Source organism: Ranitomeya imitator, chromosome 1 (genome assembly GCF_032444005.1).
Source record: "Ranitomeya imitator isolate aRanImi1 chromosome 1, aRanImi1.pri, whole genome shotgun sequence".
Lineage (NCBI taxonomy): Eukaryota > Metazoa > Chordata > Amphibia > Anura > Dendrobatidae > Ranitomeya > Ranitomeya imitator.
In genome coordinates, this window is record NC_091282.1 from 1,227,519,718 (window position 1) to 1,227,535,154 (window position 15,437).

Here is a 15,437-nt window from a genome sequence, read left to right on the forward strand (position 1 = left end):
TGAGGGTAGAGGTTGATAGAATGGGTCTAATTTGTCTGTAATTCTTCTTAACAGCCAAGTAATCAACACAGAGAACCTGAAGGCTCCTGAATCTAAAAAGCCTGATGTTACAGAAAATCCAAAGGCTCCTGAATCTAAAAAGCCCGATGTCACAGAAAAAGCGATGGCTCCTGAATCTAAACAGCCCGATGTCACAGAAAAAACGATTGCCCCTGAATCTAAAAAGTCCGATGTCCTAGAAAAAACAACGGCTCCTGAATCTAAAAAGCCTGATGTCGCAGAAAAAACGACGGCTCCTGAATCTAAAAAGCCCAGTGTCACAAAAAAACTGACGGCTCCTGAATCTCAAAAGCCCAGTGTTACAGAAAAAACTACGGCCCCTGAATCTAAAAAGCCCAGTGTCACAGAAAAAATGACGGCTCCTGAACCTAAAAAGCCCAGTGTCACAGAAAAACTGACGGTGACAGCTCCTGAATCTCAAAAGCCCAGTGCCACAGAAGAACTGACGGTGACGGCACCTGACTCTAAAAAGCCCAATGTCAACGAAGAACTGACGGCTCCTGAATCTCAAAAGCCCAGTGTCACAGTAGAGAACCTCTCAGCTACTGATAAACAGTCTGAAAATGAATCTCTGTCTCCCTCTCCGGTCAGCGACACTGAAATGGAGGTGGACTCGGCAGAACCTGAGGAGTCCTCTGCACCTGAGAGGTCACCAGAGGATGCATCCACGCAGCCTCCTTGTGTCCAAGACGTGACATCGGACACAACCTCTGCTGAGATCCAGGCCCAACCCTCTACCTGCAGTATGGTTGCCACAGATGAAGATGATGAAAATGATGATGAAGATGAAGATGATGAAGAAGAGGCTGCACAGGCACCTGAAGCTTCGAACTCGTCTCCTCTGTACATACAGGCAGAACCAGAGACATATCATCCCGAGCCTCACTCTGTGTCTCATCCTCAATTGTCGGAGGAGCTAGAAGTTTTCGTCTCTGTGGAGTCAGATGAAGAGGAAACTGAAGAACTGGAGCACATTCCGCTCGGCACGGAGAAGGACATGGATGCATCTGCTGATGAAGGTACAAGTGACAGTCCAGAGGCTCAAAGGAAAGGAGAAGGTCAGTTACCAAAATCTAGAGATGTAGACTTCTCCTGTACCTCCTCCAAGGTGAAAGGAACCAACTTGATCCCTGCAGGAAAGGCGGAAGAGAAGAACATGAAGGAGTCGAACTTGAAAGCTGCAGCCACATCTAAAGGCAAGGCTGGAATGGAAAGACCGGGGTCGGGCAAGGGGGCAGCAACATCCAGTGCATCCATCAGGACCACCAAATACAATGCCCAAAAGGGAGAGATCTCCGTGACGGTCACATTGGAGAGCCAAAGGGCATCACTAAAAACTGTGGACTCCAGGAAGAGGTCTTCAAGGGAAAGAGGGACATCCTCCTATGAAAGCAGCACACCAAGGTCCAGTAGCAACAGGTCCAGCCCGGCAGATATCGCCTCCAGTCACTCCAAATCCAGCTCCAACTTCCCTCAGAAGAAAAGCATGGGAAAGTATGTGACTTCACAACCAGAGAGGGACTCGAAGGATATAGCCCGGACACGAGAGAGGGAGGCCCGGACAAGTAGCCGAAAGGATGACCGGACGAGAGGCAGTGTAAGTTACCCACTGGGTAAGGGGTAGTCCTACCATCAGACACAAAGTATAGAGTCCCAGAAGTGTGCCAAGGGGCAGCTGCTGCCCCGAAATCGCTGGAATAGCTGTAGATTTTTGGTGCTAGCCCATTAGTAATTCCCAGTACTCGCTGTCTCCTCATCTCCTTCATGACCTCGCGATTTTCCCTTTTTTTGCACTTTGTTTTCTTCTCTCCTTTCTAGAGCTATAACTGTTTTGAGGGCTTGTTTTTTTGTGGGACGAGTGGTACTTTTGAATGACACCATTTTGTCATGTGCACTGGAAAGGGGGGGGGGAAATTCCAAATGTTTTGAAATTGCAAAAAAAAAGTGTGCAGTTCCGCAATAGTTTATTTACAGTGATCACACTATATGGTAAAACTGACGATTACACGGATACCAAACAAGTGGTAAAAAAAATTTAGACATTTGTAAGGGAAACATTTTTTTGCTTGTCGCCATATTCCGGTACCCTTAACCCCTTTAAACCATATGACGTACTATCCCGTCGAGGTGACCTGGGACTTAATTCCCAGTGACGGGACAGTACGTCATAGGCGATCGGCCGCGCTGACCTCCGACACTGTGCCAGGAGCGGTCACGGGCCGCTCCCGACACATTAGCCCCCGGACCACTTCGATCAAACATGATCGCAGCGTTCCGGCGGCATAGGGAAGCTTCGCGCAGGGATGTGATTGTGTTGCTCCGAGGGTCTCCTACCTCCTCCTCCCTGCAGGCCATGGATCCAAAATGGGCTCAGTCTGGGTCCTGCAGGGAGATGACTTTCAAGCGCCTTCTCTGAGCACACTGCTTTGCAAAGTGTCAGATCAGCGACATGCCCCCCCCCCCCTTCCCCGGGGCAAAGTAAAAAGAAAAAAAAGGGATTTTTTGGTACTTACCGTAAAATCTTTCTTGGAGCCTTCATTGGGGGACACAGACAACCATGGGTGTATGCTGCTAGGAGGCTGACACTATGCAGAAAAAGAAAAAAGAATAGCTCCTTCCCGGCAGTATATACCCACCGACAGGCACCAAGTACCTCAGTTGGTGAAAAAAGCAGTAGGAAAAGCGACCAGAACTCAGAACATATAAGTACCAATTCAACCAGGGCGCTAAGACCCAAACACGGTACTAGAAAAACCAGAAGGGAGGGTGCTGTCCCCCAATGAAGGCTCCATGAAAGAGATTTTACGGTAAGTACCAAAAAATCCCTGTTTATATATCGCTTCATTGGGGGATACAGACAACCAGGGTGGATAAAAATCAATGTGTTTTTTTTTTTTTTTTTTTAAATCAAAAAAATCGGATTTTTTTTATTTAAATCGGATTTTTTTTATTTAAATCAGATTTTTTTTTAATTTAAATCGGATTTTTTTCAATAAACTGCTTTTTGAGGAAAATATTTTACCATCCAAAGGTTCTTCCATCATGAGATAAAGCTGACTTGTTTAACTCAGTAGAATAAAGGCTGTATATGTGTAACATTCACAATGCCATGCTCTTCCAGAGGTTTCTGTAGGATTAGTGGGCAGTTTCTCTCCTATATTATCACAGACGCTCGCTTTACTTACGCAGTTCTCAAAACTGAATTTGACTCCGTAGAGGTCCCAGCCTCTTCTTCACGGCAAAAATGTTACAACATGAACAGAGTTGAGAAAAAGACCTTAATCCTATTGTTCTACAAACCTATGAATACAGAATCAACCCCTTCAGTGCCAAGTCCAAGAAGTTAGACAATATGTTTCTGATTGTTTGGAGTGGAATAGATCTGCACAACACAAGAAGAATGTGAATCTAAGTGTGAGGAGGAGGAAGGGCAAGCAGACAAGAAAATGAAAGTGAAACTTTGAGCACAATACTGCAGCATAGCCACAGACAGACAAGTCTGGATCTGTTTGTGTGTACGATCTGAGGTTTATTACATTCTTTCCTTATAATGGCAGCAGGCCGTAAAAGAGACCCAGTTTGGGAATATTTTAATGAAGCTCCTTCGCCTATCGGTAAGGCAGGCATGCGTGCAAAATGCAAATGATGCAACAAAGAGATGCAAGGCCTGGTGGCGCGAATGAGGCAACATCATGAGAAGTGCGGTGATGAAGATGACTCATCTTGTAACATTTTTGCCGTGAAGAAGAGGCTGGGACCTCTGCGGAGTCAAATTCAGTTAGGTAGAAACTTAGATTTAAATCAAGCCTTACTGACTAGTGATTTAAATCGTGATTTAAATCAGATTTAAATCAAATCCACCATGCAGACATCCATGGGTCATCCAAAAGCAGTCGCAAAAGAAGGGTGGGGATAAAACAAAGAGAAAGGTTTCATGTCGGCCGGTGTGCAACCACCGCCTGCAGTACCTTCCTACTAAAACCTGCATCAGACGAGGCCTGGGTATGAACCCTATAGAACCTCATAAAAGTGTGCAAGGACGACAGCCTTGGTGGAGTGGGCTTGTACCCCCGGAGGGGGCCATTTCTCATGGACGCGGTAGACTTCCAATATCGCTGAACGAATCCAACGAGAGATCATGGATTTGGACGCCTGAAGACCTTTCCGGCGACCTTCAGAGATGACAAACAGGGAATCGGACTTGCGAAAGGTGGCAGTTCTAGAAAGATAGATTCGAATGGCTGACCACCTCCAGTTTGTGATGACTTCTCCAGAGGATGAACTGGGGAAGGGCAAAATGAGGGAAGAATGATGTCCTCACTGATGTGGAAAGCAGATACCACCTTGGGAAGGAAAGAAGGGACAGGTCTGAGAACTACCTTGTCCTGATGAAGAATCAGAAACGGAGAACGGCAGGATAAGGCTGCCAACTCGGAGACCCTCCTAATTGATGTGATAGCAATCAGAAAAGCCATCTTCTAAGAAAGAAGGGAAAAGGAAATGTGTTGAAGAGGTTCGAAGGGTGCAGCCTGTAGAACACCCAGAACCAGGATGAGATCCCAAGGTTCCAACGGGGAATGGAATGGCGGAGCAAAATGCGCAACTCAATGGAGAAATGTCTTTACCTGAGGGATGGAGGATAGATCCCTCTGAAAAAGAATGGACAAAGCGGAGACCTGACCCTTTAGAGTACTGAGGGACAGCCCTGAATCGAGACCTGCCTGGACGAAATCAAGAAAGTCTGGAAGGGAAAAAGTCATCGGAAAAACATTCTCACTCCATCGGAAGAAAGCCTTCCAGTACCTGTGGTAAATGCGGGAAGGAGCTGGTTTTCTAGCTCTGATCCTGGTCTGAATGACCTGGTGAGAAGAACCAGACTCCCTTAGGACCGTGGCCTCAACGGCCATGCTGTTAAACTCAGAGACTGAGGAATCTGGTGGAAGAGTGGACCTTGTGAGAGAAGGTCTGGGAGCCTCCAGAGAGTATCCGAGAGCATGTTCACGAGTTCCGCATACCAAGGGCACCTTTGCCAGTCTGGCGCTATCAGGATAACTGGAATCCCTTCTGACTTTATCATCTTTACGACCCTTGGGATCAAGGGAAGTGGAGGGAACTGGTAAGGGAGCTGAAACTGGGACCACAAAATTACCAGGGAGGATCCCGGGACCTTGCTGCGAATCGAGCTACGTTGTGGTTTATCCAAGACGCCATGAAGTCGACGTCTGGAGTGCCCCAATCGGTGACATCTGATTGAAGACCGAGGGATGGGGAGACCACTCGCCCGCTGCCAGTCCTTGGCGGCTTAAGAAATCTGCTGCTCAATTTTCGACCCCCGGAATGTGAAAGGCTAAAATGGCTGGAACGTGACGTTCCGCCCAACGCAGAATTTTTGCCGTTTCCGCCATCACCTGATTGCTGTGAGTCCCGCCCTGGTGATTTAAGTATGCCACGGCCGTGGCGTTGTCCGACTGAATGCGGACGGGCCCGCCTGTCAGGAGAGACTGCCAGTGCATTAGGGCTAGAAAGATTGCCCTGATCTCCAGGAGGTTGATGGGAAGAAGAGCCTCCTGAGCGGTCCAGCGACCTTGCGCTGTGTGATGTCGGAAGACTGCTTCCCATCCGAGGAAACTGGCGTCTGTGGTAATGACCTGCCACCGAAAAGGGAGGAAGGTCCTCCCTTTGAGGACTGAGGAGGACAGAGTCCACCAGGTTAGGGACTGCCGCACTTGGGGAGGTTGAGGAACGGGACAGTCCAGGGAAGACATGGACTTGTTCCAGGTGGAGAGAAGAACCAGCTGGAGGGGGCGAGTGTGGAACTGGGCGAAAGGCATGGCTTCCATGGAGGCAACCATCTTTCCCAGGACTCCCATACAGCATCATAGGGGACAGGGGGGGCTGGGCATTTTAGAGATCGGACTGCCTTGCAGAGAACGGGAAACTTATCCTTTGGGAGAAAGACCTGAGCCAAGTTCGTGTCGAATTCCATGCCCAGGAATGTCGGACGCTGGGAAGGAATCAGAGGATCCAGCCGAGACGAGTCATTGTGTCCAGAGAGATCTGAAGGCTTCGAGCACAGTCTCGATGGAATGATCCCTTGATCAGCAGATCGTCCAGGTAAGGGATAATGAGAATCCTCTTGGAACGAAGAATGGCCATGAACTTGGTGAAAACCCTGGGGGCAGACGCCAGACCGAAGGGAAGGGCCGTGAATTGGTAGTGATCGTCATGATTGCAAACCGAAGGCATCTCAGGTGCCCCTTAAAACTGGAACGTGAAGATAAGCATCCTGAATGTCTACCAAGCAGAGAAATTCCCCCGGCTCCATGGCGGCGATCACTGACCGAAGGGATTCAATCCTGAAGTGGCGGAGTCGAACGTGACAATACAGCATTTTTAAGTCCAAATTGGACGGAGAGAACAGTCTTTTTTTTTTGGGGGGGGGGGGGGGAAGGAGCCTTGGAAGGCTAAGTTGGTGAGGGACCTCTTGGAAAAGTTGTATCTGCACTCCATGCCTTCAACCAAAGGATGCGGCGTATAGCCACGATGTTGCTACTTGCTCTGGCAGAACAGGCTGCTGCATCCAAAGGAGGTAGATAAAACATATTTGCCAGCGTGGCCAATCTGTTCTGCCAATTCGGCCAGCTCGTCCGGAGAAGCCGAAGCTAAGATGCCCCAGCGAAGGATCTTGGCCCAGGCGGAGATGGCTTTTGCCACCCAGGTGGAGGCTAAATTAGGGCAGAGGGATGCTCCAGATGCCTCAGGCAGATTTGGCTAGTGCCTCTATCTGACTTGTCTGTCACATCTTTAAGAGACGCACCATCCGGTAAGGACAGAACCGTCTTAGAGGAAAGACGAGAAACCGGTGGATCCACCTGCCAAGAAGATCGACACTGAAGGGGTTTAGGACGTCCAAGTGTTTTCGTCCTGAAAAGCGATTTTCGTGATGCTCCCAGTGGTTTGACAGGGTAGACTCCAACTCCTTGTGGTTGGGAAAGGAGCGAGAGGGATGTTTTACCCGCTTGAAAGAGACGGAAGGATCCTGGGGAGGAGCCTCGTCCTGTTTAAGTTTGAGGGTTAGAGAGATAGCTGAGATAAGACTATCAACCATTGCCTGCATACTGGCAGTCTGGTCTGAATCAGTCAGACCCAGACTGTGAAGCTATATCCGACCCAAGGTCCTCCTCCGAAGAGGGGAATTGGGAAGAGGAAAGCAGCTTGGGTGCTGCGGAGGGACCCGGAGAGCTGGAAGAGGAGCCAGACAGTCCTCTTTCTAGAACGACTAGCTGATCTGTCTATTTTTGAAGGTCGATATCAGGTGCGTGCAAATTGCCATGAGAGACTTTGAAGCACTGGTGGCTGTAGACAGGTGTGGGAGTCGTTGAAGCGCTTGGACCAGAGACCAACTGAGACATGGCAACGGCCCACTCTGGGGGAGGGGAAGTGCACTCATCCTGGGAGTCGGGGGGTTCCTGTGGGGCAGAAATTCGACAACTGGCGTGTTGACCACTTTTTCTTGCAGGGTGCGCAAGCGTAATAAATTATAGTGGGCTTAGAGAGGCCCCTATAGAGTTGGACATATGTAGAGCCTGGTGCGCTATAATAATAGCCTTGGGGGACCCTGCTGGAGTATTAGTGAGATACTGCGGGGAGGCGCTGGTAGAAGATAAGGGCAAAAGCCTACCGGTACAGCAAACTGCATTTAGGAGTTATCTGTGTCCCCTGAGCCGAGATTCCGTCCAGAGAGGAAACGATGTACAAGGAGCTGTGCAGCTTCCAAGACGGAGGATAGGCAGGAGGCCTCGTGATGAAGAGGGGCGTGCCTAACTGTATAGCCAATGATGGCGAAGACCAAGTGCCCCAGGATAGGGCTGGCGGGAGAAGGGGCATGCACCATATGGCAGTGCGAGCTGTGACTGGCCGGATGAAACACTGGCCAAAAGGGGGCGTGGCCAGCCGGCCGAAGCGAACGTGAAAGTAAAAGCTCCGGGGGAGTAAGTGAACGCGCCTTGAGAAAAGGAAAAGGTGCGGTGGTACCCGTTAAGAGACGGCGCTATGAGTGGCCGAGGGTCTGTGGGAAGCAGGCACTGAGGGGAAGAGCCGTGTGTAAAGGCGCGCAATTCAAAACGTCCCTCAGGCGGCTTGCGGCGATTGTGATCCTTTACCTTGCTTAATTTCGGCTCCACATATGTCATGAGGATCGTCCAGGGGGCCTATGGGTGGGGAGGGTCGCTGAACACGAAGATCCTTTATCCAGAGGACATTTGGCAAGGACCAGCCACCAATTAGACCCTGGAGCACCCGTGAGGGTGACGGGATATTGTCCTGCCAGCGGCCTGAGAGTTGCGATGTTGGTGACACCACACTGCTCGCTCAGCCGCCTATCATGGGAAGGCAGGGTGAAAATAACACACCGTTTCCCTCACGCTGTATCTGAAAAACAAAGGAGAAAGTTACTAAAACACAAAACCTGTAAGGAAAAAATGATTAGCTGCGCATCTGGGGAGATCCAGGTCCGCTCCTACAGACACTAAGCACAAACTGGGGTACTTGGTGCCTGTCGGTGGGTGTATACTGCCGGGGAGGAGCTATTCTTTTTCTTTTCTTTTTTTTTCCATTTTTTGCATTGGCAGCCTCCTAGCAGCAGCAGCAGCATAGACCCATAGTTATCCGTTTCCCCCAATGAAGCGATAAAGAAAAAAATGTACATGACAAAAAAAAAAACCCAATAAAAGTACATTTTTAGTATCGCCGCGTCCGTTACGACCCGACCTATAAAACTGTCCCACTGGTTAACCCCTTCAGTGAACACCGTAAAAAAAGGCAAAAAACAACGCTGCTTTATACCGCTGAACAAAGTGGAATAACACGGGATCAAAAAGACGGATATAAATAACCATGGTACCGTTGAAAACGTCATCTTGTCCCGCAAAAAAGGAGCCGCCATACAGCATCAGCGAAAAAATAAAAAATTTAGTCCTCAGAATAAAGCGATGCAAAAATAATTATTTTTTTTTTATATAAAACATATATATATATATATATATATATATATATATATATATATATATATATATATATATATATATATATATTTATATATATATATATATTTATATATATATATTAATATATATATATATATATATATATATATATATATATATATATATATATATATATATATATATATATATATATATATATCTCAATTTTACCAAATGCGGAACGATATAAACGCCACCCCCCTAAAAGAAATTCATGAATAGCTGGTTTTTGGTCATTCTGCCTCACAAAAATCGGAATAAAAAGCGATCAAATAATGTTACGTGCCTGAAAAATGGTACCAATAAAAACGTCAACTCGTCCCGCAAAAAACAAGACCTGACATGACTCTCTGGACCAAAATATGGAAAAATTATAGCTCTCAAATATTTTTTGAAATAAAAATGTGTGTGGTGGCTGCCAGTCATAAACATCCGCTAAAAAAAATGCTATAAAAGTAAATCGAACCCCCCTTCATCACCCCCTTAGTTAGGGAAAAATAATAAAATTAAAAAAATCTATTTCCATTTTCCAATTAGGGTTGGGGCTATAGTTAGGGTTTGGATTACATTTACGGTTGGAACTAGGGTTGGGATTACGGTTAGGGGTGTGGTTAGGGTTATGGTTGGGATTAGGGTTAGGGGGTGTGTTGGAGTTAGGGTTGGGAGTAGGGTTAGGGGTGTGGTTGAGGTTAGGGGTGTGGTTGGGATTAGGGTTTCAGTTATAATTGGGGGTTTCCACTGTTTAGACACATCAGGGGCTCTCCAAACTCGACATGGCGTCCGATCTCAATTCCAGCTAATTCTGTGTTGAAAAAGTAAAAGTGCTCCTTCCCTTCCGAGCTCTCCCATGCGCCCAAACAGGGGTTTGCCCTAACATATGGGGGTATCAGCGTACTCAGGACAAATTGGACAACAACTTTTGGGGTCCAATTTCTCCTGTTACCCTTGGGAAAATGCAAAACTGGGGGCTAAAAAATCATTTTTATGGAAACATTTTTTATTTATTTTTTATTTTCACGGCTCTGCGTTATAAACTGTAGTGAAACACATGGGGATTTACAGTTCTCACAACACATCTAGTAAGTTTTTTAGGGGGTCTACTTTCCAAAATGGTGTCACTTGTGGGGGGTTTCAATGTTTAGGCACATCAGGGGCTCTCCAAACGCAACATGGTGTCCCATCTCAATTCCAGTCAATTTTGCATTGAAAAGTCAAATGGCGCTCCTTCGCTTCCAAGCTCTCCCATGCGTCCAAACAGTGGTTTCCCCCATATATGGGGTATCAGCATACTCAGGACAAATTGTATAACAACATTTGGGGTCCATTTTCTCCTGTTACCCTTGGGAAAATTAAAACAAATTGGAGCTGAAGTAAATTTTTTGTGAAAAAAGTTACCGTAAATGTTCTTTTTCTTTTTTTCTTTTTTTTTTTTATAATACATTCCAAAAATTCCTGTGAAACACCTGAAGGGTTAATAAACTTCTTGAATGTGGTTTTGAGAACCTTGAGTGGTGCAGTTTTTAGAATGGTGTCACACTTGGTTATTTTCTATCATATAGACCCCTCAAAGTGACTTCAAATGTGATGTCGTCTCTAAAAAAGAAATGGTGTTGTAAAAATGAGAAATTGCTGGTCAACTTTTAACCCTTATAACTCCCTAACAAAAAAATTTTGTTTTTAAAATTGTGCTGATGTAAAGTGGGAAATATTACTTAACTATTTTGTGACGCATCTCTGTGATTTAAGGGCATAAAAATTCAAAGTTGGAAAATTGCAAACAAATTTTTTTCCACAAATGCAGGTAATATCAAATACATTTTACCACTATCATGAAGTACAATATGTCACGAGAAAACAATGTCAGAATCATCATGATCCGTTGAAGCGTTCCAGAGTTATAACCTCATAAAGGGACAGTGGCCAGAATTGTAAAAATGAATTGTAAAAATTGGCCCGGTCATTAGCATGCAAACCACCCTTGGGGGGTGGTTAAGGGGTTAAAGTTTCCATTTTTGGGGATCTGGAGCTGGGTGAAGACTTGTCTTTTGTACATCGAGCTGACTTTTTTAGTCATACCATTTTGGGGTAGTTATGTTTTGATCGCCTGTTATTACATTTCATTGCAACATTATGGTGGCCAAAAAACTTAATTGTGCTGGCATCTACAGGGAGTATTGTAATGACAGGCATGGGGGGTCTTCAGCAGACAACCCATTGGGTCCCTGCGATCATGTGACAGGGGCGCTGACTTGTTTGAGACGCGCTTCCAGCCGGTTGCACGTGTATACGTGTCTTATCCTAGAATAACACTGACACTTGCACGTGAAATTCGTACATCTGAACTGGGGCTTTAATGATAAAAAAAAAAAAAAGTCCATTGAAGTTCACTGAACTGCACTTGTTCTCGGTTTTCTAATCTCCCCTTTTTTCTTCCCTGTACAGACTTCTTCACGTTACTCTCGAAGCTCCAAAAGCAACAACCGGAGTCCGAGATCTAAAGCGGTAAGTACGCCGCGAAGCCTGCATTGCCAATCTTGCACGACATATTTCAGTGGATCAACAGCTGAAGTTGAAGGGAGGTTTTAGGATGGTCGGCAGCCTGGAAACAAGAGGACAACGTTTTTTGGTACTCGCCGTAAAATCCATTTCCTATAGCCTCTATTGGGGGACACGGCAACCCTGGGTGTATGCTGTTGATACCAGGAGGCTGACATGAAGAATTACACCCACCTGCAGGCACTGGAAGAAGCTACCTGTGCTACAGTGCTTAAACTTCTTAGCTGCTGAAATCCAGCAGGTTTGGATTTGGGGTTTTTTGGTTTTTTTTTTAGGCCGCATGTCTCAAACCTATTTATGATTACGTGACCTTGCGATATTAGTGTCTCGCAGCTGAAGTCGTCCTGTCACCGCAGCCTAAGTAATGTGATGGTAAATGTCTGACACTCCTTTATTCTCCCTTTGTCTCTCGCAGGAGGAGGAGGAAAGTTTCCCATTTAACCTGGATGAGTTTGTTACTGTGGACGAGATTGTAGAGGAGCACATAGACCCCAAGAAGAATGCAGAAGAGCCTGATTCTGCCAGGAAAGGAAAGAGGAAAGAAAATGACTCCGTCACCTCAGACACAAAGAAGTCTCGGCTGGTGAGCGGGGAGTCACACGTGCCGTCATTTGTCACCTTAGACGAAGTGGGTGACGAGGAGGAAAGTGCCTGCGCCCCGGAGAGCGTAGCCGACAAGACAGTCCAGTCACTGGTGACGGTAGATGACATGGATGCTGAGGACATACCTGTCATCACCAAAGAGGAGCAGATGCTGATGACCCTGGATGAGATAAGTGACGATGACGAGGCCCAGGACGCCTCCACAGTGCAGCACTCCTCTGCAACACCCAAGACCCTAAATAAGGGTCAGACTGCAGCTACCGTGGCGCCAAAGGTAGAGGAGCCCAAATTACTGCAAGAAACAAAGGATGCTGCCGTCAAAGGCCTGCAGGACCCCCCTACCAGCAGAGATGAGGTCAAAGCTGAGGACGACGAGGAGCTGTCATTTGCCGATATCGAGCATCAGTTCCTGACAGTGGACGAGATCGGGGAAGAGGAGGAAGAGTCTGAGAGCAAGCCCCAACATGGCGATAGTAAATCCTCAAAGGCCAACGTGTCCGACCAGAGCAAAGCCTCCAAGCCCAGTACGTATTCAAGTCCGATGTAGCTGTATTAGGAAACATCAGCCTTCTCCTCCGTAGTAATGGTTGCAGTCTGATACTAATTCATTGATTTTGTTTTTACTAATAGCAACCCCCGCAAGAAGGGGGCGACCACGAAAAAGGCCACTCCCTGAAAGTGCCGAAGGCAACAAAGACTCCCTAAATACAAGCAAAGGAGCTGAAGCAAAGCCTACTAAAGACGAGAAGGAAGCCACTGGGGGCGTACAAGACCACAGTGCAACAGTCACGGGTAAACCAGGTAAGATGCCTGTATGCCCCCCAAATCAAGACTGAACCTGTAACCCCAGGATGGGAGCTTTGCCAATCACCTACAGGCTGCGGACATGGCTGGACTTCGCAGCAGTCACAAGGTGGTCTCCAGGTGCCCTCTTAACCCATCTAAACCCCATGGTCACAATCTGGGGGGCTAAGGCAGCTGCTGCACTGGCATTTTCTCGATGTAAATGCAGGTGTCATTTACTGGCATCTAGAAGGTAAACGGCAGCGACTGGAGCAAGCTCTGGTCACTGCTGTTACAGGCAGGTGATGGCTGGGTAACATGGCCGATGACGGGTGGAGTTGTGGAGCCCACCATGGATGTACAGGTATATTTGTGCAGAGCAATTCTGGCCATGGTGGGGGCAGACATTCAGAACTCAGAGCATTCAGTCATGATTGTAGCAGGCAAGTTATATTTTACCTGATGGACTGACAATGTGAGAAGATGCTTTGCCGGCTTGTCAGCGGCGACGTGCTCATCACATTTTGCTCTTTCTCAACTCTCTTGTCTTTTCAGCTGACGGGAAATCGGGCCCTGAAGCATCGGCCAAGAAAACTAAACTGGAAACTCCAACAGCGGAAAAGACGAAATTGGCGCCGTACAACTCCAGCACCGCAGTCGGTGAGTCCTCTGTAGACATCTGGTGACCAGTATATCCTCTTCTGCATCATCTTAGTCAGTCAGTGAAGCATATGGACATCGTTTAAGAACTTGGATGTATTTTGGGCTTAACTCGATTTGAGCGCTTTCTGATCATCAATTCTTTAATGTTTTGCAGGGTTGGAATTTCTTATACCTAAAACAGGATACTTTTGTGAATTGTGTTCCCTTTTTTACATGGACGATTCCTCAAAGCTGAAACACTGCAGAAGTCTGCGACATTACCAACAAGTAGAGGTAACGCTGCTCACCTTCTGCGCTCATTTCACAGGTTACATAGTGTTACTGGCCTCCTGTTGGAAAATAAAGTCCTGAAACGCGTCATCTTGAATTAGATCATCTCGTGTAAATGGTCACATAATCGGGGCACGCGCCAACACCTGAAGTATGTATCTGATGGTGGCCATACTCTGGTTCTGCAGGACGCTTTTATTAAGCGAATTACTATCAGATATGCATTTAAAGGTTTTTCAGGCATTCATATATATGGTCTCTTCTGGGATCTGATGTGTGATACGGGCGGGGGTCCTGCCTAGGTTAACTACTTTACGGTAGGAGGCCTCACTGCAGTAGTGGGTGCCGCTGCCGCTCTGCACCATTTACATACCACGGAGGGAATTCACACTGATGCCACCAATTGTATATAGGATGCCCTACAACCCTGACATCTGATTCTGACTTCTTCTTTTTTCCTTTTTCTTCAAGAAACACTTGGACAAGTTACAGGCAGCTCCGGAGGGGAAATCTTCCAGCACTTGATAGACCGATTTGTGACATCCCGTTTCTACGATTGGGTCCATCGTGTACATTTTCTTAAGGCAGATGTTTATGTTGTATTATAAAGAACTTGCTAGATTATTTTTTTTTTTCTTGCATATAAAGAGCGTAGTGGAGGATCGTCTTACATCAGTTGATCATTTGTTCTCATGACACACTTGCGTTGACGCTTGCGTTACAAAACTCTGTAGATGAGCGCCGTTGGTTGATGTCATGTCACGTCCAGCTGTGTCTGTGAACGCAGCGTCATCAGCGCCCCTCATCTGACTTAAACATGAGCGGTTTGGTCCACACCCCCCTTGAGGTTCCCTGACATGTCCCATTCAATGTGAATTTTGTGTCGGGACCTTCCTGGATAACTTTTCCACAGCGGTCACACATCCCCAAATGTCCGCACCATATTAGTATTGTAACACTGGTTAAGTTTTTAAGCAAGACCCTTTTATATGAAGTATGATTTTTAGTTAGTCGCATTGTCGCACTGCTTTCAGAAGACTTTTTTTTTTTTTTTTGCTTGTCTTTTCATGCAGAATGTAATTTTATTTTAACTTTTTGCAAATATGTGCTACACAAGCTGTACACACAAAGGGCGTTTCTAATAAATGAGTTACGTTGTTTTGTGTGACGTGTGCCCGATTTATGATGCGGAAGACGTAGATCGGACCTCAGCTCACAGCAGACGGGCTCCAAACACTCCAGGATGTAACGTCTCAGGGGGTCCTGAGTAGTGATGAGCGAGTGTGCTCGTTACTTCGGGTGTTTCCGAGTATCTTGGGCGTGCGCGGAGATTATGTTTGTGTCCCCACAGCTGCATGATTTGCGGCTGTTAGACAGCCTGAACACATGCAGGGATTACCTGTTTGTTAGGGAGTCACCACATGTACTCAGCCTGTCTAGCAGCCGCAAATCATGCAG

General features: G+C 46.7%; 1 protein-coding gene across 1 annotated transcript in view; it reads left to right on the plus strand.

Annotated features, from left to right (window-relative positions):
* Window positions 1-15,137, plus strand: part of ZNF638 (zinc finger protein 638) — a 61,511-nt gene extending 46,374 nt beyond the window's left edge. The window contains exons 18-24 of the mRNA XM_069745120.1: window positions 55-1,657; window positions 11,547-11,606; window positions 12,076-12,787; window positions 12,894-13,064; window positions 13,602-13,706; window positions 13,864-13,982; window positions 14,451-15,137. Of these exons, the coding sequence (XP_069601221.1) occupies window positions 55-1,657; window positions 11,547-11,606; window positions 12,076-12,787; window positions 12,894-13,064; window positions 13,602-13,706; window positions 13,864-13,982; window positions 14,451-14,504 (2,824 nt within the window). The 3' untranslated portion in view covers window positions 14,505-15,137. The remainder of the gene's footprint in view (window positions 1-54; window positions 1,658-11,546; window positions 11,607-12,075; window positions 12,788-12,893; window positions 13,065-13,601; window positions 13,707-13,863; window positions 13,983-14,450) is intronic.
* The last annotated feature ends 300 nt before the right edge of the window (window positions 15,138-15,437 follow it).